The 21,319-nt window shown below is 40.2% G+C and overlaps 2 protein-coding genes across 2 annotated transcripts in view; both read right to left on the bottom strand.

Moving 5' to 3' along the window:
* The window catches only part of phldb3 (pleckstrin homology-like domain, family B, member 3), a 35,640-nt gene extending 25,264 nt beyond the window's left edge, over nt 1-10,376 (bottom strand). The window contains exon 1 of the mRNA XM_074652623.1: nt 10,058-10,376. The gene's annotated coding sequence lies outside the window, so the exon portion shown is untranslated. The remainder of the gene's footprint in view (nt 1-10,057) is intronic.
* Nucleotides 10,377-16,653: 6,277 nt separating this feature from the next.
* ethe1 (ETHE1 persulfide dioxygenase) lies at nt 16,654-20,914 on the bottom strand. Its single transcript, XM_074652622.1, has 7 exons — nt 20,356-20,914; nt 19,105-19,249; nt 18,238-18,386; nt 17,837-17,966; nt 17,570-17,659; nt 17,265-17,381; nt 16,654-17,103 (listed from the first exon to the last, which is right to left on the bottom strand). Exons 1-7 carry the CDS (start codon nt 20,584-20,586, stop codon nt 17,057-17,059), a joined length of 909 nt encoding a protein of 302 aa, XP_074508723.1. The 5' UTR covers nt 20,587-20,914; the 3' UTR covers nt 16,654-17,056.
* Between the last annotated feature and the right edge of the window lie 405 nt (nt 20,915-21,319).

Raw genomic sequence — 21,319 nt, 5'->3', positions numbered from 1 at the left:
CATAGGAATGAACGGGATCCCGCCTCCAACGCTGTATCCAGTTCTCTTTATATATCCTTGGTTTCACCATATTAGGCTAACGTTAGGCAGCTGAGAACTGCTCAGGTTCTTCCCGAACTCCTACATCGTTGTCAAAAGTGACCTTAGATAGAAAGTAAAGGTAAAAGTAGAACATTTGTACGCGCATGCAAACATATGCATATTGTAGGGAGATGCCACCGCAATAATGGCGACTTGGTTACTTCCAGTATTTCCCCGGATTCGTCTATAAGAATAAACAAGTTAATAGTAGTAACTATTATCACTATTTTTAGTGTTTTGTTTTTTGTTCCTTCTTTAATTTCTTTGGTTAAATACAGTAAAAAATCATATATGTGGCAGGATGAATGACACAAGTGACTAAACTGATAATGTGTAACGTAAATACCTCCAATAAAGTACTAAAAAAAAGAATAAAAAGGTTTATTTTTTAACTATTACTTATCTGAACAGATCTTCTGATCATAACGAGGATTATAAAGATTTAACCGAGACAAAGTGATCAAGAAAACATTAAAATTGAATTCACACTCTCACTTTCAGGACTGACATGGCTATCACCTACAGGAATATAAATGTCACTGATGTGACATGAAAGGGGAAAAAAGTCATTAATGGTCCACGACTCATGCAATTTACACGGTCTACGCAGTAAGAGTAAATGATACCGATACACAGGATCTCATGACATGGAAGCTACTAAAAAAGAAAACATGAATTTTCCACGGAAAATAAAAATATATATAATAGGAAAAGCACTAGCGCCCAATATAAAGACATGTGGCTGATGTGGTCAACCTAGTAGACCTTTTAACACTCGTACTGAATTGTTATTTTCGGTTTTATAGTTTTCCACAGAAAATTACCCAGATTTTTTATAAGGAGCAGATCGGTTTAAATTAAATGAAACTGCAGATTTTATGTGTTCAAAGTTGCAGTTTCTCTAGCAGGTCGACACCGACCACCCGCAGTTTACAGTAAACCAGTTAATTTCACAGCTCAGAAAATGCTTTCTGTAAGAAAAGGTAAATGAGCAGCAGATTTTGCATCAAGGTAAATGCAAATTATTTTAACAGGCAGATGCCAGCCATTCAATAACAGTATTTTAAAGAAGTATTTTCTAATTGGCTGGCAGGTTGTCAGGTTTGTGTTATAATCATATTGTTCTTATATAAAGGGAGACTTTGATGCCCACAGTAACACTGGCATCATGATATAAATGATTCTAAACATCACAGTGTTAGTGTTACTGTACGAGAAAACACAACCCTAAAACATCAAAAACAGCACAAAAAGCAAGAATTAGCTAATGCTGTCCATTTACTGCATAATTAAAGGGTCACTTTGGTAATTTTCAGCCTGGACTCTATTTTCCCATGTTTTTGTGTCTAACTTAAACAGGAATTAAAATTCCAGCATATAATGTATACAGTATATAAACATAGAATTGAAATGAATAGATCGGCCCCGTTGTCACCGATATCCGATCCAGCTATTTGAGTCAGTATTGGCCTGATAACCGAACCGGTATCGGTGCATCACTATTACACACAGCAACATGTTGAACTGGCAGAAAGCAGAAGAGTTTAGAGGTCAAATGTCTGGAGTTCAGCAAATATGCACCTCAGCTCCAGTATCTCAGGGGAACATATTACGATTACTGCATTGATCATTTGTCCCGCTACTGATAGTTTCTACTGTGCTCTAAGGCCTTCTGCTGTGCAGTAAAATCTGTCAAATTCTGGGGAAAACAAGGCAGAGAGAGCTTCACACCAAATTACATTATTATCCAAACAAACATCAGTGTAAGAGTTCGCTATTTGACCTCCAGCTAAAGTCCACTCAGATACACTATCAACACTGTGGAGCTGAGCTGAGAGAGAGAGAGAGAGAGAGAGAGAGAGAGAGAGAGAGAGAGAGAGAGAGAGAGAGAGAGAGAGAGAGAGAGAGAGAGAGAGAGAGAGAGAGAGAGAGAGAGAGATTTCAGGAGTAAAGTCCATGCTTTCATGTTAACACTTTAGTTTGTCAAATGCAACAAACAACAGGCTAAACAAGCACAATACACTGACAAAACAAGAGACAGCTGAGGCCTGTACTACGAAGCAGGATTTGGCAATAGCGAGGTAACTTCAGGGTTAACCCTTCAGGGTTTTCCGTCCTACGAAGGTGGTTCACTTCTTACCGGGGTAGATCGCCATGGTAACTGATGCTGAACAGCTAACCTGCTCCGGAGCAGGTTATGTTCCAGATAAGAGATCAACTCGTATAAAAGCACCTCCTACTGACCAATCAGAGCTCAGTGCAGTGATTATATGATAATATTACACACATATGAAGACGTTACAGTCATAATCCAGGCTGAAAACAACAGTTAACTGATGAATGCAGGAAGGACAGCTGGATTTATGCTGTGGCTGTTTACCGCTTTGAATTATGTTTTTATATTTATTTTTTTTACTTGCTCTTGAGTCCGTTTCACACCGCCGGAGACGGAGACGCAGCTGAGAGAAGGTTGAAATAGTCATACACGCCACATCTTAGCCACAGGGTTTAAAGAAGTGTAATCCATTCATCCATTACACTCCTGTAAGCTATTTATATCTAGACGACTATGTCGGACTTTTGAGTATTCCGTTAAATTAATAAGTCTGTTAATTTACGCATTCCTACATCGGGAGTTTTTCTTTAACCAGATATCCTTCCTGCATTTGGCAGCTTCAACTGTGTTACTTTTAGAAAACACCGCCCCATTCATCTGAACTCGCTCACAGCCAGATGGAGAAACCCTGGGTTGATTTACCGAGTTGATAACCACCTTCGTAGGACCGTTTAGCGTGATCTCGTTTGTTAGGGTTAGTTAAGCCAGATAACAACAAGATACCCTGGGTATGTTGAACTTGCTTCGTAGTACAGGCCTCTGGAGACAGTAAGAAAGGCACTGAATACTACGGAAAAAAAATAAGCACATGCAGAAAAAAAAGAGGGCAAAGTTCAGCCGGAGACTCAGATCAAAGAACAAAAAACTGTTTTGTGCCCAAAATATAATTGGGCTTGATTGCGGGGAGGGGAGCGCCTCTGGAGAATAAGATAGCAGAGGGAGTGAACAGAGTGTGTGTGTGTGTGTGTGTGTGTGTTTGTTTGTGTGTATGAGTTATGCAATAAATACCCAGAGGTAACAAGACATAACCCTAAACTCTCAAACTGAAACCTAGAAGACTTCAAGACTGTTTATCGGTCTGCAATGCTAATTATCAACCACAGATCAGCAATAACCAACAACAGCTGACTCACCATAACACACACACACACACACACACACACACACACACACAGTCAGGGCAGTATGAGAGAGTAACGTCTGCTAAACAACACAGCAGAATGCTTCTGGTGTCATATCGTCTCACCATGTGCTCAAATCAGCAAAGTCTTATCACTTTCCTTCACTGAGGCTCCACTGAAGTTTCAGTCATCTCCATTCATATCACCTGTTTATTTGATCTCAAATAATCCAGATAGAAGTCCGTCAATAAACAGTTCTGCTGCATGAGAAAAAGTGACTAAAAACAGTTTTCCAATGCTGCTGCTGCTTCATCAGAGTCTCTTTTAAAGCTGAAGTGGGCGAGATTGGAGCAAATATGATAAAAAAAAAGTTATTTTTATGAAACGGTCGCTATATCGTGATAGTAGCACATGAATATTGTGTCAACAATCCAGCACCTTTTGAGTCATATTATATATACAGTTATGTTTACAGACTCTCTCTCCAAATCCCTACCTTTGTATTTTGAGTTGCACCATTACAACTGCACTACCGTCTTTGAAACATGTTAGTATGTTGGCATTAAGACCTGGGCCTAACTAAGCATATTTAACGCCGAATTCACACCAGAGCAGCGGCGAAGTGCAACTAAAAGTTGGGAAAAGTTTAACTTTTAGCGGCGAAGTGCAGCCAGAAAATGCCACCACAGCCAATCAGTAAACAGAGTCCTGTGACTCCTGTGACATGTTGACCCTACAGTATGTTACCAAGAATTTAAACACATGAAGATACCTCCCCGCCGCAGAAGAATTTAATTATTGCGGTGAGCCGCATAAAGTTTGACTAATCTGTTCCTGAAACTGAAAACAGCATATACTGTAGCTCTGAAATGATTAATATAACACACAGTAGCACTCTGAAATGACCCCGTCCCGGTCAGGAGAGGACCCCTCGTCGGTGAGTGACTGAAAGGAAAAGTGCGGCTAAGCATTGTGTACACAAAACCATAAAGTCAACACTGACAACAGCTATATTCCACCAGCAACACACAGGACAAAAGAGCTCTGACGGTGGCATGCTCTGTGTGGGTGTGAATGTCGATTACAGCCTCTCACTGTGCGTTCAATGCCAGGACAGTATGGGGAAAACATGTCACACGCGGAGCATGTGAGCAAAACTGCCCTGTAAAGAGGGGGGGGCAGTGTACAATGCAGATTTAATCCACAGAGGTCAAGCCGCTCTCACTTCACTCAAATCGATGACTAAACTTACAATATTAATGGAGTTTTTTTGTAGAATTGAATTATATAATAATATGGCAACAGGTAGGAGTGAGTGACACCGATGAACTGACCCGGCTTTGTGTGCACTGCAGTGCAAACAGCAGACAGGTCATGTGTGTCAGCTCTGTGGGCTGAAGCAGCATTTCGAATTTGGCACAATATAAGAAAGATTGATGTCGCCACAAACTCAAAATCTTGTTTCCCCATTAAATCCTGTCAATCACTTGTACTCACCTTATTTACTGCATTTCATCTGGTAAAACTGATATGGGTTAACAAACACCTGTATGGTTTTTACCTGATGAAGGTCTAAGGACAGACACTTTGAAAATAAAGTACAAGTGATCACAGTCAGAATTTATGATTTGTCTCTAGAGTGCAAAACCTTCGTCCAAGTTATTGCAATTAAATAAATCTGTCACCGACCAAAAGCGGAACCTCTCCTGGTTGCAGACCTTGAAAAGACTTAAAAATAAAAACTCTAAACGTCTACTTCACCTCGCTGTCATGTTACGGTTCACAGACTGAAATATTTTCAGAGGATTAGCAGGTTGTGAAATCAGTCATGCTCACCACAACATACACTCACTGCATTGTGCTGTACTGCACAGGCAGGGCTGTGTGTTGGCAGGAATCTGGCGATACGATACGTATCATGATACAGGGGTTATAATTCAATTTATAGTGATACTGTAAGTAAGGCGATATATTGCGAATATTTTAAATTAGGGCTGTCAAAGATAACACAAAATTGTGTTTACTGATTTCCAGTAATAAATATATACATACATTTGCATAGAGCAGCATATTTGCCCACTCCCATGTTGATAAGAGTATTAAATACTTGACAAATATCCCTTTAAGGTGCATTTTGAACAGATAAAAAATGTGCTATTAATCATGATTGACTATTTTAATCAATTGACAGCCTTATTTTAAATCGTATTTTAGGAAAACTGTCCTAGTACAAAGAACACACCACCCAATGCATAAAATCTGGGTAAACTTTTTTTTTACGCAATCACTTGCAACATCCAACATCACAGCTCTACTTTGAGAGGACACACACTGAGAGAGCACATCTCTTTACAAATGAAATAAAGTATTTAATGAGTTAATCTTGCATGTAAACTATTAATTGAAAATCAATACATTGTTTCTAACAATCGATACAGAATCACAAATCATAATATTGCGATACTCAATATTTTCTTACACCCCTATGTACCAGTGCGGCACACAGTGACATGATACAGACCAGAGGGGCATCTACAATCCAGATGACTAAATTCTGTAGTTACTGTAAGTGACGTCCTCTCATCTGCAGAAGGCATAAGAGCAAAACCAGCTATTAAGCCATGTGAACTACTAGGAATCGCATATTCTTTTTATTGGCCACAATTACAGGCTGTGGCTTCAATCAAACAGACCAGATCCCCAGTCTTTAAAACTCTGTGTTCAATAGCATGCCTGACATCATCACACAAGGTTTCCACAGAGCACAAGTCATTTTCTTATTTTTATTGTCAAAATTGAGACACTGGAGTCCCTTTTTTTTGCCACTTCCTTGCTCTGGTCCTGCTACACTTTGGCTCAGGAAAAACACATAAAGTCTTGCTCTTTGGTTGGAAAATCTTCTGCTCCATTTAGAACATTAATTGGTTTCTGCAGGATTGTATAAAAGGGGAAATAATGTCTGCAACAGCTACACCTCTATAAGTGTGCATGCGCAAGTTACGTCAATCTATTATGTTTAAATGTTGCACTAGATTTGTTTCCTTAAAACCAGTGGGGCCACCTCCGGTTCTGAGAAGTGAAGCCAATGCTGAAGTACCTTAAACTTGCATTCTTCCTAACAGCCAGCAGGGGGCGACTCCTCTGGTTGCAAAAAGAAGTCTGACTGTATAGAAGTCTAAATGAACCTACTTCTCATTTGATTTATTACCTCAGTAAACATTGTAAACATGAGTTTATGGTCTCAATCGCTAGTTTCAAGTCTTCTTCAATACAGCATGATGTTCATTTAGTAAATTATGGTCCCATCTAGAGTCAAATAGACGATGAAGCAGGAGATGCTTTAGGGCGTGGCTACCTTGTGATTGATAGGTCGCTACCACAGCGTTGTCCAGTCTGGAAGTTGTCTGTGTTTTCGTCTTACAACTTTAACCCTTTCACAGTGCGTTTTCAGTTCATGGAAGTTAATTACAACCCCTCTGGTCACTTAAAAATGTCATATTCAGCGTTCAGTTGTACTTGGCTCCACCCTCTTGTGTTACTACTGGTTTAAAAAAAACAACATGGCGACGACCAAAAACCGAAATTGCCAAACTCGAGGCTTCATAACAGCAGTCCACAAATCAAGGGGTGATGTAGCGGTGACTACGTCCACTTTTATATACAGCCTATGTTTAAAACAGATCAAAACAGACATTTTCATGGACCTGTTCTTACAGTGGGTCAAAGAGCATGCTGTCGTCTGACAGATTACATGCTGTGTGGACTACCCACCAGCAGCGACCTCTGGACCCGCTGCATGTGGCTCCTGCTGGCTCGGCGCCGAGGACCAGGAAGCTGTCGTCACAGTGCAAGTTTGTGAGCAGGAAAAGCAGGTGAGACGAGCGAGTTTTCGCCGTCACCCAGCTGTCAGTGTGAGGACAAAGTGACAGACCGTGCCTGACACCTTGGTTGCAACACATATGCAAAACCACTGATAGTGGCAGCTAGTTAGCTCAGTGTCACATTCAAGAAAATACCGACAGCAAAATGCATTGTGAATCAAGCTTACTGAAACGGAGGAAGGAAAACAACTTGTTAACAACAAAAAAAGCTAGTGGTATTGGACAATGCCTTTCTGGGCTCATTCTGTCTTTCCGTGGTGTATTTTCTACATTCCTGTTGAAAGTTGGCTGACGAGCTGCTGTCAGTATGAAATGTTGTGCCGTGGCTACAATGGCAGCTTTATGCGGAGAACACTTTTCAGCAATTTCAACCCTCAGTTCAGTTGTTCACGTCAGGATATACCAGCACCACTCATAGAAAGGCCTGGTCGTTGTTTGAAAATGTTAAAGCTAGTGTCAACTCAATACCCAAGTTTCGTTATCAATACCAAAATAATACTTTTTAATAAACTCATTTTATTATTCAACAAAAGAAGACAACTTTCTCACTTTGTCTCCCCTGTTCCCTCCGGCCGCCGTCGGGAGGCTGAGGCAGGAAAAGCCAACAGTAGGATCAGCATTGATTCATGGAGAGACCTTTGTCTGGTCAATTTTCAAATTGCAGGAGGTGCAATATTGCAAAAATGTTGACCAATTGTGCAGCCCTACGTAAATGCATTGAATATCACAGAAAGAGTCACAGTACGAAAAGCTTAATTTAAGCCTTACATAAATTAACCAGTAGGCTTTAATTAGGTCTTCACGTTAGAAAATCTCTGTTAGAAAATAACAAATCTAGAAATAAAGAAAATCTCTCAGGGCACTTGTTATCAAATTCCCTCCTTCTACTGTGTGTAACTCCTGGCATCATTACTGGTTCAACTGCTGACTGACATTCCTTTGGCCCCAGTAAATCTCTGGGAATTGTGATGCAAGAAAAGAGTGATCCATTAATGACAGCCTAGGACACAGGGCTCAGACACAGATTTGTCCCAAGCTAGTCAAAACAAGGCATGTATGTGTGTGTGTGAGTGAGACGGACAATAACTATAAGGCAGAACTCCCCAGACAGAAAACCCTCCCAACCCAAGGCTATCTCTCCTCACAATCCTGCCTCAACCTACTGTATACTCCCACCCACTCTGTTTACCCTGTGCGTCCCTGATGGAGGGATAAAAGGCGAGATATCTCAGGGTCACTGTAAACAAAAGGGGAATTTATGTAAGCTGGAGTTATTGTCACGGGACAAGGTTTGACAGAGAAGCAGCAGTTTAGGTCAGACAAAGTTAGTGTGGGTATTTTAACAGATAAGCAGTAGCGGAAGAAGTACTCAGATATTTTAATTAAGAAAACATACTCATACTACAGTGTAGAAATACTCTGTTATAAGTAAAAGTCCTGCATTCAAAATATTACTTGAGTAAAAGTACAAAAGTAGACAAAAAAGTAGACAAAAAAGGTAGTAATAATAATAATAATAATAATAATAATAATAATAATAATAATAATAAATATAAATAAAATAAGAATTATAAAAAAAGACACTTTTTTAATGTATGAATAAAAATAAATAAATAAGTTTAAAAAAATAGTAATGATAATAAATTGATTTATTTATTTATGAATGAATTAATTCACATCCCAGATTCCCAGCACCTACTTACAGTATAACACTGTGGTCCCGCCACCCACACAGGATAAATACAGAGTACATACTGTGTGTTTAAGGTACATTTACAAAAGAGTAAATAAAACAGAATATAAAATAATTAAATAATAGTATGAATACAATTAAATCAAATATTTAAAAAAATAATAATTAAATAAAGGCTGCAACAAAACTGTTCAGGGGACAATATTTGTGATTTACTCCCAGCCCTTTAACCCGAACATATACACAGTACCACCTGTCAGAACCACGTACAGGACTGTGACTATTTATTTTTAACTCAGAGATATGTCAAACTAGATTACACTCTGTTAATCTCAGTTTCTCTGGAATGTGACAGAAACGGTTCCCAGATTTCTAAGAAAATGTCCCAATTTGTACAGTATCATATTTTATAAACTGATAACACGGTTTGTTTTTAAAATCTTAAACTGTAAAGTAACTAGCTGTACTAAAGCTGTCAGATATATGTAGAGGAGTTCAAAAGTACAATATGTCCCTCTGAAATGTAGTGGAGAACAAATACAAAGTATCATAAAAATAAAAAATAAAAATACTGACATAAAAGTACCTCAAAACTGTACCTAGGTACAGTACTTGAGTAAATGTACTTAGTTACTTTCTACCACTGCAGATAATGAATGAATGAATTAATGTTATTCAGGTGGTCTGTATTTATAGGTCAGAGGTCTAGGATGAAACATTCAGTAACCTCTGAATCAATTAACTATTTTACAATCACAGCCATAGAATTAGAACTAAGAATTTAGAATTTAGAACTTAGAATTTAGAACTCAGAATTTAGAATGTAGAATTTAGAATTTAGTTTCAAGCAGTAACGTATAGTTTTGCTTTGTGAATGCATTGAACACCAGGAAGCTAAATGACTTCACCTTGTTATGGGTGCAGCACATGGATTAAAACAGTACATGTAGAACAGAAAAGACTCCTAACTTTCTCAGGTCAGGAACGCGTTCATGTAGTCAGATGTCAGATGTCAGATGTCAGGGCTGACATTAGAGCTACTTCAACACATTTAGTCTCGCGTGGGAAGTTACTATTTACAACAGGAACTGCACGAGCTTAGAGTAAAAGACAACTAACAGCAAACAATAGCTCTTCTACCTGGACTAACAACAGTAGTTCTTACCTGGGAAACGTTGACAGTTCCGTGTTGTTGTGGGTCCTCCGGTTCATATCATAGTGTTTAAAGCCCGGGACGACGTTAAAGAGAGGAACCGCGGAATAAAACGTCACTTCGGCAAAACTTTTTAAAGCGCTTTCACTTTCAGACCGAGCGGTCAGGGTCGTGTTGAGTTCCTGTGAGGCTGACAGACACGTTATATCCTCCTTCCTGCTGCTCTTTAATCTTCACCTGGTCTGGTTTGATAGAGGAAACCGTGTTGGAGCAGAGAGACAGAGAGACAGTGAGAGCTGCTGTCGGCGGCAACAGGTGAGATATTGGACTGAAAGCACGCGGAGCAGGGCGACGACCCGGGGGGGGGCGGGGTTCGACTAATAACAGTTAATAACAACAGGTCTGTGTTGCATAAATAAAAAAGCTGCATGCATATGGCTTTAGTGTGAGCAGCAGACTTCACCGACGGTCCCTTCCTGTGCAGACAGACAGACAGCGGTCGGGTCGAGGGTCCCGTTCAGTCCTGTGCAGCACCGACATGGGAGTTTCTATTCTGGGAGCTGACGGGGCTTCTCTCTCATTGTAGAGCTGCTCAGCTGAACTCATCCAGGCAGACTGCCAGCACGCTGTGAAGTTAAAGGCCACTTACATACTTTTCATGACAAGCTCCCATGGGAATGTTTTTAATAATATAATGATATATAGTGGGAGACTGAACTGAGCTGGGGTCAAATCATTTTTAATATTTGCACCCTCTTAAAGCTGAAGTAGACGAGATCGGAGCAAATATGATTCATTATTTGTATTAAAACGGTCGCTGTATCGTGACAGTAGTACATGAAACAGGTAAACTGAAAAAAAATCATGTGTCTCTGTGTCCTCCGGTGCTCCTAACGGCATCTGCAAGATTTCACAGACCGGAGGAAAACAAGCAGTAAGAGCTGATCTGAGGTCTGCTGTCCAGCTGCCGTCTATGAGAGCCGGCTGTCAATCACTCTGAACTCCAACCAAATGGTCAAACTAGGCAGCGCTGATCAAATATGAATCAATATTCTGTTACGTTAATGTCTATTTCTCTACTCAAATGTTTTCAGAATCATCTTGTAGTGTACGGTTTAGCTGTAAATTGAGAAAGTTTGTGACGCCACCGTCATTGTGAAATCTGGTGAAGGAAAGTCAAGTTCCGGTCACATGACCGGAGCACAGCCAATAGGAACGCGCTCTCAAAGAAGTTAAAGGCCACTTACATACTTTTCATGACAAGCTCCCATGGGAATGTTTTTAATAATATAATGATATATAGTGGGAGACTGAACTGACCTGGAGGGTCAAATTAATATTTGCACCCTCTTAAAGCTGAAGAAGGCAAGATCGGAGCAAATATGATTAATTATTTTTATAAAACGGTCGCTATATCGTGACAGTAGACGGCTGTCAATCATTCGCATTCTCCGCTCAATGAGTAAGTCTGTGACCCGGCAGCCATGTTGAGCTCAAGTTGAGGAAATACCAAGCATCGCCCACGCAGTCAGAGCAAACGTTCTCATTTTACAGCTAACCAGTGCACTACAAGATGTTTCTGAAAACATTTGAGGCGAGAAATAGGCATCACAGTAACAGAATATTGATCAGCGCTGCCTAGTTTGACCGTTTGGTCGGAGTTTGTGAGTGATTGACAGCCAATAGGAACGCTCTCTCTCTCTCTGAATTGACCTGTGATTGGCCAAAGTCTCCCGTCACGGATTTTGACGGATGTTTTAAAGCCAGTAAACAGAGCAATGAGGAGGTGCAGACGTCTAGTTATCTCTCAGAACACTTGAATTACAATATGCTGAAAGGTTATTATGGAATTTTTGCCCAATGATGCTCAAAATATACTGCCTACTGCAGGTTTAATTGAGGTTTCGGACACTTATGAATCATCATCATCATCATTTTGCATCATCACTGACTGCTGTAGAGTTGCACAATGGTATTTTTTACATCAATACAATGCGGTGCATTGCGGGATTGTTAGCAGAAAGTGTGTTTGTTCCATTATGATAATTTTTGAGAGCACTACTGTAATTATATAGTGAATACATTTACACACCCAGAATTCAGATACTCAGATACAATGGTGGAGGGTAAATGTAGAGCGCTATACCATAATAGGGGAGGTTCATTCAGACAATCACCAGTGTGGGTTTACCCCCAGGTGTGCAGGGCTTTTTAAGAAAATGCAGGCTTCCTCAAAAAACTGTTTTGTCTGCAGTCGCTTCTTGTTGGTGTGCAAACAGGGAATGCCACTGAAAATGTGGGGGGCTGAGAGAGCATGTTTCTAAATGGAGGGAAAGGGGTGTAACAACTGAACCCGTTCTCCCTTAACACAGATACCATTTTTACTGTATGTCCAACACATGCACCAATCGATACTCTGAAGGTACTCATCATGATGATAACAATTTATTATAAAGTTCTACAATGTTCCTATACAATACAACAAGCTAACCAAATGTCCCTGCAGGATATTAGAGTGGTAATATAAATATCATAAAATATACTATTAGATATTCCGTGACCATCGAGGCAGTGTGACTTGCTACTATTAGAAATCCCATGACCTGGATGGCTGAGAGTATGTACACATATGAGTAACACTGTAAATCCTTACAGCAGTCTTACATTGAGATTAAAATACCATAAAGTATTACACAGGCACTGTAAACTTACCATTGAGTATCACAGCAACATGAATTCCTGTAGCAAATGTTAGTAATACTTAGAGATATTTAAAGATCCCATATTATGCTCATTTTCAGGTTCATACTTGTATTTTGTGTTTCTACTAGAACAGGGGTCAGCAACCTTTACTATCAAAAGAGCCATTTTAGGCAACAAAAAAAAAATCTGTCTGGAGCTGCAAAACATTATACAGCTTACACACAGCTTATAGTCTAAGTATATAGTAAATACTGTAAATCTAATGCAGTGAGGGCCAAAGTGCAAATGTACTACTGACTATTAGGGTCACATTGAGGGAAAGAAAATCAGAGATTTCCAGATAAAAGTCAGAAGTTTACCAGAAAAAAAGTCGTAATATTACGAAAATAAAGTCATAACTTTACGAGAAAAAAAGAAAATAACACGTAAAACTACTACTTTATAATATTATGACTTTATTCTCATAATACTACGACTTTTTTCTCTTAAACTTATGACTTGTTTCTATAGTCTTTGTATAATATTGTACATGTGTGACATCACAAAATTACAGAAATCCTGACGGCTCGTTTCAAAGGTACAGTTTCTGAATACGGGCTGTGGATTTCTCAGTGGATTGAGCGTTTCGATACTTTTACAGTATTTATATAGCACTTAAACCTGCAGTATAATAAAAAAAATACATGAAAATCCCACTTTTTACAATAAGGAACCTTTAAGAATACCAAAAACTCTTGTTACTGACATTGTAGGAGATTTTCAACAAGTATAAGGCGACTCTATTAGGTATACAGAGACTCCCTATAGGAGTATTTTCTTTAGGGTCTGTTGGGCAGAACCTGCTCTTCACTCTGAGGGGCTTTATCGCCCGGACTGGCCTCTTTACAGCTCCTTCTGAATGAGCTGATAGTGTAATAGATTCTCTCCAGTGACATGTGGACGGTGTGAGAGAGAATGGGCAGCAGGTTCACGGTGGCACAGCGTAAGTGGGCTGAGGGAGAGAGTGAAAGAGGGCTGGCAGATGGGTGACACAGACTGGCTGAAAGGACAGCTGGCACCTTCGCTTCCCGGCGGCAAAACAGGATCACGAGAGAATAAGACCATTTTACGGTGTCTCTAAACTAAAGCAACATATCTTCAGCTTGATGGCGACAACGGTCTCACACACACCTCCTGTTTTGAATAAAGAAACAATGCAGGTGTCTGTCGGCGAGGACGCTAGGTGAGGCGGAGGCTGTCTAAATCATGTTGTTTGTCTCAAGCGCTGACAGAGACAGCTGGTAGATGGTGTGTGTCTGTGGACAGTATTAACTTGCATGTGACCAGCCAACACCCGCCGACTTTCTTTCATGCTTAAACAAGTCTTCTTTTATTTATAACAAAGTTGCTGTGCGTCTTTTGAGGAGTTTAAAACCTTGCAGGCATTTCACTATAAAAACATCAAAGATATTCATGCTATGAGTCGCCTAAATAACAATAACAAGTGTAGCTGAAAGGAACTGGATGGGATTAAATACAGCGGACAGATATACTGAGTATCAGGACAATATTGGCCTTTTTTTTTCTTTTTAAATAGGATGCACTGATCCATCCCTTCTCTCCTGATATCAATACCTCAACTCTGCAGATACGAAATACCAATCTAATAACAGTGCTCTCTTTTTCCCGTTATAAATATAGCTCACTGTGTAAAACTCATTACAATCATTTTTATGTAAGGTAACATGAGGTTAGGGATTGCTGCACTAAAAACTGTGACTGATAAGAGGACACACTGATTTCTTTATGACATTGACAGAGTAACTGTATTTAATGGTATTAAACTGTATTTAATTATTTATTGTGGATTGGTCACATAATGGGCGACACCGTATCTGTTTCAGAAGGTCAGCATCAGTGCGATACAGCGTGTCAGGTCGGCGCCTCATTAGTTAACAATTCAAGTCCACTGCTATGATGAAGGGTCCTTCCTAACCATTACCAAAAATAATACCTGGAATATTACACTATTGAGTTGTCTGATAATGTTCTTCTAAATAATATACTTGTGTTTTTCTGCTTTTTACGGCATGATAGGTTATGACTAATTCAAGATCTCTTAATCCATTCATAAATATTTAAAGGTACAATGTGTAGGTTTTGGTGGCATCTAGTGGTGTGGTTGCAGATTGCAACCAACTGAGTACCCCTCCGCTCACTCCTCCCTTCCCAAGACTGCTGTAACATGAGCCGCCGAGTGCAAAGCTGTGGTAACGCTGTTCGCCTCGCTCAGAGTCCATCCTTATCATAATAACACTACTTTCGGAGCAACGCAAGTCAGACGGCGGCTGGCAGTAACGCAGTTTTACAAAAAAACTATTTCCTTCTTTTGAAAAACCAACATTAATGACATTTATTTTTACCCACTTTGCATTTTGGTCATTACGTTAAAGGGACTCTATGTAAGAATCAGAAATTGCTTGTTAACAGCGACACCTGTAGCTGTTAAGTCAACGAAAGTCAGCGCCCTGTGGGGGAGACACCGGCGTTTTAGTCGGAGACGATAACGTTACTCGCTGCGGAGGCCCGTCACTTCACAAGACATGGGAAACCTCTGTTGGTCTGGAGGAGCTGCAGCAGTTATTTCTGCACAAACGTCCACTAAATGCACTAAATATTGTCAGAGCTAAACTAACTCTTCTGCAGTGTGTAGTGTGCGCGCATGCACGTGAAAGTGGAGCGAAAGAGCGAGAACGAGTGCGGTGTGTGAGTGAAGGCAAGCAGGCAGAGGAGCAGAGTACAGCAGAGACTCCGGTCCTGGAGACCAAAGCTACGGTCTCCCCCGCGTCCTCCGACCGCGGCCAACACTGTTAAACAGACGGGCTTCACTAGATAGAACTTTGCGGTTTTGGTGCTTCCGTGTAGTTTGTGTTGGAGTCTGAGTCTGAACAGCGCAGCCACACGCGAGCGCGCATGGGACACCAACCCGGATTGATTTATACATGTAAGAAGTTACAAACAGTCCCTTTAAACTTACAATTTTAACTTCAATATATTCTTCTTGTTTTATTTTGGTTGACTTCTAATTTCTAAAGGAACAGTGTGTAGGATTTTGCAGCATCTAGTGGTGTGTCTGACTTTTACTCCCTGGTATGGGTCAAGATCCCAAAATGTTGTTGGAACCTACATTTCACATAATGAAACTCAAAGCTTCTTCTGTTCAGTTAGGACCCACGTCCTAACTTCAAACTCCACACCTCCAGTTGAACAGTTGTTTTCACATGGTGAGTGGTATTCCCCAAGACAAGTAAACTGACCAGGGGAGTGCTCCTTTAAATCCTAGCAAGGAGGACAAATATTTAGATTCACTTAAAAACAGCCCAATAGAATCGAACACCATCATACAGCATACCATCATGTGAGCGTGTTTCTCTGGCAGAGGCATGTGGCCGACACTCCCAAACAAACCTGTCTTACTGGCTGATGAGCGGTTCAACGCAGGCTGAGAGCAACATGTACAGAACATCTGGAAACCCAAAAGCATTCTTCACTGTGTTAAGACTTGGCACGAATGCTCTTCTTCATATCTTACCGAGATAATGATACAGACATTAGACATCTAGAGGAGCAGACGAGTGCACAAAAGCATGGCAATGGCATGTTGTCAATGGAAACTTCACAGATTCTGAATGCAAATAGCGTAGTGTCATTTTCCTGCTATGCAAAAAGGCCGTGGCTGGCAGTGAGTGTGTGAGTGAGGCCTTGGCTAAAGGAGTCCGGAATCACTGAAAAAGGCCATGTGGAAGAACTCAATTGTCCCAGTCAAGCATTCATGAATACTAAGCCAAACCTTGAATGGAACATTCCTATCTGAGCTTTTCCTTTTCGTAAATTTCCTCCCCGACTCGTAATAATACAGCTGAATAGAGCAAGTCACATTTCAATTTAATCAAAATACAAAAACAATATTAATAGTGTTTTTTTCCCCCATGTACACATCTTAAGCAATCATTTCTAATAGTTAAAATAGAACTGATTGCATTTGTATTTCAAGCATTTTCACAATTACATCAGTAGCTGCGCTCCAAATGGCAACAGCTATTCAAATATACATCTTTACATTTACATAAATACACACGATAAAGCACTTCATGGTAAGCAGTTTTTGGCTAATCCTGTTCAGATTTTGTATCTGTGAACGTTGATTAATTTTCTATGTGCAAAATCAGTCAAATGCCTGTGTGTAATGTGTTTGTACACACACTTGGCCAATAAAGTTGATTCTATGATGTACCTGATTTGATTAAAAACCTCCCTTTTGGAGGACACTCAGACTTCATGTACTCCACAAACCAGATTAGCAGGCACTGAAATATCTGCAAAGTAAGAACAAAAGAAAGCTGTTTTCAGAAATAGAAGTATAAGTAGAAGCAAGATATTTCAACTATCTGTGTGAGTCTGCACTGAGGTGTTACAACCTTGAAAATGTGATTTTATTATACTTATGGAAAGACGAGAGAAAGAATATTTTTGATACCTATTTTCTTAGGCTTGGGGAGATTCAGGTTCTTCATGATGTTCACAAACTCTTCCAGGCTCTTGGTCAAGCGCGGGTTAAACTTGCGCTCCTCACCGACCGTAGACGCCGTCTGACCTGATGCACAAAGACAGATACGGTAGGTCTACAGGTCAACAGGTAACTGTGGGGTCTTATCAGATGTTGAACCTCACTGATCAATCAAAAGAAAAGAAAATATTATTCTATTATTCTATAATATTACTATTATTATAGACTCCATGAGATATGACATGAACATTCAGATGTGTGGGTTTTCAGCCAACCTAAGTAGTCGTGTGCTGGGTAGACGAGGCACTGGTCGGGCAGAGTAAAGATCTTCTGATGGACCGACTCATAGAGCTTCTTAGCACAGCCTGAATTAGAGAGACAATGATTAGAGACCGATTCCAAAAGAAAACAGATGCAACACTGCCCTCTTGTGTTCCTCTGGCAGCATTACAAAAATAAAAAAGCTTTCTCTTTCAGCCAGGGTGTTTGGCAAAATTGCATTTGATATGAGATTATAAGTATAAATACAAATGTATGTCTACCCTGCTGGAAGTCTGTCCTGCCACAGCCTCTGATGAGCAGAGCGTCCCCAGTAAAGGCCATGCTTTGATCCCCTGATACCAGCGCCATACACCCATCAGTGTGTCCCGGTGTCTCTCTCACTGTCAGATACTACAGGGGACAAGAGACAGAGAAATATTTCATCAAGCAAATTCAATAAAAAAGATCCAGTTCTTTAAAGAGCAACAGATGATCAATATCCAAAATCCAGAATACTGATCCAGATCCAAAATTAAAAGTATCTATGGGTGTGTCCATATACATTACCAAGCTGAAACAGAGTCATATCAAGATACAAAATACTGACACAACTTACAATACTATAATGCTGGGTTGTATGAAAAGGTGTTATGTGATGAAATAAGTAATGTGTTCTTCTTACATGTTTTCCAAAGGAGATCTCGTCTCCCTCCGACAGGAGGATGTCTGCAGAGGCACCGCTGACTTTGGAGATAGCACTCTTCAGCCCAACCAATCTTTTCTTCATCAGCCCAGTGCTTGTGATGTGGTCCGCATGGCAGTGGGTGTTAACTATCAGAAACATCAAATAGTAGGTTTTACCACAGGGTTTGGCAACAAATCAATAATATGAAGTATAAAAGTTGTTCTGTGGTGACATGCATTGCCATTGTATTGAACATCCCGTTTCATTATTTTATATGTGACCTTGCAGTAGGGCTGGGCGATATGGACAAAATATTCTATCACGATATACTGTCGGTCTTTTCATATCTCGATAACAATATAGCATGTTTTTAAAAAATTTGTGGAAATGAATAACTGTTTTTTTGTTTATATTTTCATTTTTAGTTATCATTGTTGTAGGTCCATGGTACGATGGTACGACGGAGTATTAGGGCCACATTGAGGAAAATAAAATAAATCTGAGATTTCGAGAATAAAGTCAGAAGTATAAGAGAAAAAAGTCGTAGTATTATGAGAATAAAGTCATAATATTAGTATATATACACAGTATGTAGAGTAGTATAGTAGTAGTAATTTTACGTTTAAGTTATTTTCTTTTTTTCTCGTGAAGTTATGACTTTATTCTGGTAATATGACTTTTTTTCTCGTAAAGTTGTGACTTTATTCTCGAAATCTCAGATTTGTTTTCCCTCAATGTGGCCCCTACCTCACTGCAAATGTTTTGCGGCTCCAGACAGATTTTTTTTCTTTTGCCTAAAATGTCTCTTTTGATAGTAAAGGTTGCCGACCCCTGCCTTAGCCCAACCCCAGGAAATTAAGATACCTGCCACTTTTAGATTGAGCCCCAGTTCATGTATGAGCTTCAGGTCCCTTTCAATAGTCTCCAGTACAGGATCGATGACGATCGCCTCCTTGGTCTCCGTGTCTGCCAGCAGGTAGGTGTAGGTGCTGCTCTCCGGCTCAAACAGCTGAACGGAAGAAAAAAACAAACAGGCGAGAGCAATGAAGTGACTCAGCAATAAATCACAAAGGACAGGTGGCAATGGTGCACGTCCTCCCCGTCGTCCTTTTGATAGAGTGTGAAAGAAAGAAAGAGAGAATATAATGTGGAGCTACTTGTTGTCAATGCAACATCTGTGCTTTTGTTGTGGTTGGAACGTTTGCAGTGTTAGTGATAAATATATTTAGTGTTTATAACCAAATGATGCATGTTTGACACCTACTTAAGAGAAAAACCTGCACTTGCACAAAAACATAAAGTTGACAAAAACAATCTCAACTCAGGGTCCTCTTACTCGCTTGTTCTGGAGCTTTTGAAAAGTCCTATTCAGTAGATTAAAGTTTGCTTGGTTGACATAGAAATGTAGACCGTGTGATGCATTTGTAAGCAGAAAAAGCAAGTAAGAGGACCTTGAGTTGTTTTGTCCACTGCTGCATCCAAGGTCAATAATAAACAACTCAAAAAATAATATCTGTCCTCTGCTCTAAAGCTATATCAGGCTGGACAAGACACACACCTTCATGTCCACTGCAGTGTCATCATGTCACAGCCATTCCATTACCTTACATTACATTACATTACAGTGTGCAATGTAATGTAATATAATGGCTGTAACATGATGTCCACTGTAGTGTCATCATGTCACACATAATGCACACTGCAATATAATGTAATGTAATGCAATATAATGGCATGATGACATCATGTTACAGCCATTATATTACATTACATTACATCGCAGTGTGCAATGTAATGTAATGTAATGCAACATGATGTCCATGTTATATTATATTACATTACAGTGTGCATACAGTCATCAGTTTTGCAACGTTATTGCATGAACATTGAGCAGACTGAGCAAAGGTAAAGGAAGCTAAATCACAACCACAATCCCTAGAGATCATCCATGTAAACCAATTACAACTTTAAATGTAATTTAACAGCAAGATAATGAAGCTAACTAAGCTAACTAACTCCATCTAGCTCACTTCCTACTCACATTATCTAACTCTATACAAGCAAAGATAACAACTGAAGCAAACAAACAACGTTATATTATGAATATGAACCTACCTGTCTGAAGAGCAGTCCTCTGGTCAGCTCCATCCTGCAGCAGTAGGATCTCCTGCTGGTAGTTCTCAGCGGCTCAACGCCAGCTCTCACTGCCGAGCAGAGGAGCCTTCTGTCGGCTGCAGCGGAACTCGAGCCCTCGGTGTTGTTGTTGTTTGCTCTGAGGCGAAGCGAGAGAGCCAGAGCTCGTTGAAGAGGTCTCACCCTGCTGCTGCTGATTATTACCGAGCACATTGTCGTTTTATATCCTGACTGCACCACCGGATATCAGCTGTTAGTCCCAGACCAATGCAATGTAGCAACCAGAGACTAATAGACTTAGTGTGTCGTAGTGTAGCAACCAGAGAGGAGCGGATGTGAGTTTATGTATCAATTTCTTCCAAGAAAGCTCTCTTCAGAGTCGAGTTGAAAGCTAAACTCTCCTCCTGGATGAACACAGAGACAGTAGTGGTGTGTTGCAGTGTCACTGGCTTTTACAGTCACTGCCATAACCTTTATATTGTGTTATTGAGCAACCATGATGTGTGTTAGTGCAGCAGCAGCTCAACTTCCTCCACACACACACACTAGTGATGGGAAGTCCGGCTCTTTTTAGTGAGTCAGATCATTTGGCTCAGCTCACCAAGAAGAGCCGGCTCTTTCGGCTCTTTTTGGATTCTGAGTCTGAACAGCGCAGCCACACGCGAGTGCGCGTGGGACACCGACCCGCAATGATTTATACGTGTAAAAAGTTACAAACATTCCCTTTAAATTATTCAATATAATTATACTAATCCTTATAATTTCTAGAAAATATCATAATTTTACATGCTGCTTCGTTTCCGACTGTCACTCAGCTTGTCTGCTATTTGCGCACCGCACTCTCTCTTTCTCTCTCTCTCCTCCTCTCCCTCCTGCTCTGTACCTGTAGACCGTCAGCGCGCCGCGGATCCCCACCCCTCCCTGCTTGATGGTATGATCCTTGTCT

The sequence above is a fragment of the Sebastes fasciatus genome, chromosome 12 (assembly GCF_043250625.1).
Source record: "Sebastes fasciatus isolate fSebFas1 chromosome 12, fSebFas1.pri, whole genome shotgun sequence".
In the NCBI taxonomy this organism is placed as follows: Eukaryota; Metazoa; Chordata; class Actinopteri; order Perciformes; family Sebastidae; genus Sebastes; species Sebastes fasciatus.
This window is presented reverse-complemented; position numbering and strand designations above follow the sequence as displayed.